The sequence below is a fragment of the Colobus angolensis genome, unplaced genomic scaffold (assembly GCF_000951035.1).
Source record: "Colobus angolensis palliatus isolate OR3802 unplaced genomic scaffold, Cang.pa_1.0 Scaffold4, whole genome shotgun sequence".
Classification (NCBI taxonomy): domain Eukaryota; kingdom Metazoa; phylum Chordata; class Mammalia; order Primates; family Cercopithecidae; genus Colobus; species Colobus angolensis.
Window position 1 is genome coordinate 12,257,121 of NW_012117376.1, and position 1,884 is coordinate 12,259,004.

The 1,884-nt window shown below is 57.7% G+C and overlaps 1 protein-coding gene across 1 annotated transcript; it reads right to left on the reverse strand.

Moving 5' to 3' along the window:
• Window positions 1-1,878, reverse strand: RAB42 (RAB42, member RAS oncogene family). Its single transcript, XM_011955512.1, has 2 exons — window positions 1,827-1,878; window positions 1-871 (listed from the first exon to the last, which is right to left on the reverse strand). The coding sequence occupies exon 2, from the start codon at window positions 763-765 to the stop codon at window positions 448-450; it is 318 nt and encodes a 105-aa protein (XP_011810902.1). The 5' UTR covers window positions 766-871; window positions 1,827-1,878; the 3' UTR covers window positions 1-447.
• Between the last annotated feature and the right edge of the window lie 6 nt (window positions 1,879-1,884).

The window sequence follows — 1,884 nt, forward strand, 5'->3', positions numbered from 1 at the left end:
CTCACTCTGTCACCCAGGCTGGAGTGCAGTGGCGCAGTCTCGGCTCACTGCAATCTCTGCCTCCTGGGTTCAAGCAATTCTCCTGCCTTAGCCTCCTGAGTAGCTGGGATTACAGACATGTGCCACCACACCTGGCTAATTTTTGTATTTTTAATAGAGACGGGGTTTCACCATATTGGCCAGGCTGGTCTTGAACTCCTGACCTCAGGTGATCCACCATCCTTGGCCTCCGAAAATGCTACGATTACAGGCGTGAGCCACCGCGCCCAGCCATCAGACCCTTCTTTTCTGTAGAAAGCCTCGACTCCAAAATCCAGGAAGCATGACTGTGTCAGGATACTGTTTATATGAATCCTTCTGTCATTTGTCCTCCAGAGAGATACTAACACTCCCCATCCCACCAGGTGAGCTGAGTCTGGGACTGCTTTAACCCTTTCTTTCCTAGAGTTAACAGTGGCATGGGCCTGGGTGCTGCTTCCTGCTGGGGGACCTGGGGATTTGGGCCTTGTGGATGAGCCGGACACCCCCCCAGCCCTCTTCTAGCTTGATGTCCCCCTGCTGCAGGGCCTGCTGGATAGCATCTGCGAGAATGTCAAAGGCCAGGTCCACATTGCAGTTGTTTTTAACCGAGGTCTCCACGAAGGCCATGCCCAGGGAGGCAGCCAGTTCCTCGGCCTCCTGGGCTGAGACACAACGGGTGCTCTGCAGGTCACTCTTGTGGCCAACCAGCAGGAAGATGACCTTGTCTGGGCCCTGAGTGGCCATGACCTCCTGGTGCCAGTCTTGGATGTGTTCAAAGGACTTCCTGTTTGTCACATCAAAGACCAGCAGGACACCCACCACGTTCCGGTAAAAGGACCTGGTGATGCACCTGGGGAGGCAAGGAGGCAGAGAGGTAAGCTGGGAGAGACTGATGCCTTCATGACACCCCCAGAGGCAGGACCTCCTCCCCCTGGGATCCACAGAATGCCTCACACCCCAGCAGGGCTCACTTCACGCGGCCCTGTGGTTCTCTGTCTCGGTGTCTGTGTCTCTCCTAACAGTCTGGGAGTTGGCCGGGCGCGGTGGCTCATGCCAGTAATTCCAGCACTTTGGGAGGCCGAGGTGGGTGGATCACGAGGTCAGGAAATCGAGACCATCCTGGCTAACACGGTGAAACCCCGTCTCTAGTAAAAATACAAAAAAATTAGCCGGGCGTGGTGGCGGGCACCTGTAGTTCTAGCTACTCGGGAGGCTGAGGCAGGAGAATGGCGTGAACGCGGGAGGCGGAGCTTGCACAGAGCCCAGATCGCGCCACTGCACTCCAGCCTGGGCAACAGAGAGAAACTCCGTCTCAAAATAAATAAATAAATAAAAGTCTGGGTGCTTCCCAGTTAGGGTGCAAGCGTAACTCGAATCCCTCATTCCTGGAGGAGGCCTGGTGCTGCCCTGACCTAGGTTTTCGCTTCTCCGTTCTCTTCTTGGCAAACTCCTGCCGATCCTTTAAGGTCAACACAAACTTCTCTCCCTTCCACATCTCCTCGACACTTCCCGCTCTGTTCTGAGCTCTCAGCACCCGGGGCCAGTATCACTCACCTCTCCAGAGTCCAGAGCTCAAAACCAGGGATGTTCCTGGGCTCTGGGACTCGGCCCACCCCGCAGTGTTCGTGGGGGAAAATGACTCCGAGCAGGGGAGGGTCTGGACCCAGCGGACCAGACGGGACCAAGGGCAGGGACCTCGCCCTCCGCTTGACCTCTAAGTTGGCCTCTACGGGGGTTGACGTGGCCGAGCGCACTGGCACCAAGCCCCCCACCAGGAGTCCCTCCCGGGCCCCGGCTACCCGCACCTGAAGCGCTCGTGGCCCGCGGTGTCCCAGAGCTGCAGCTTGACCCGCGGCCCGGCCC

Excerpts from the sequence above, each read along its gene's own strand:
- RAB42 (XM_011955512.1), bottom strand. The coding sequence starts at position 765 with ATGGCCACTCAGGGCCCAGACAAGGTCATCTTCCTGCTGGTTGGCCAC.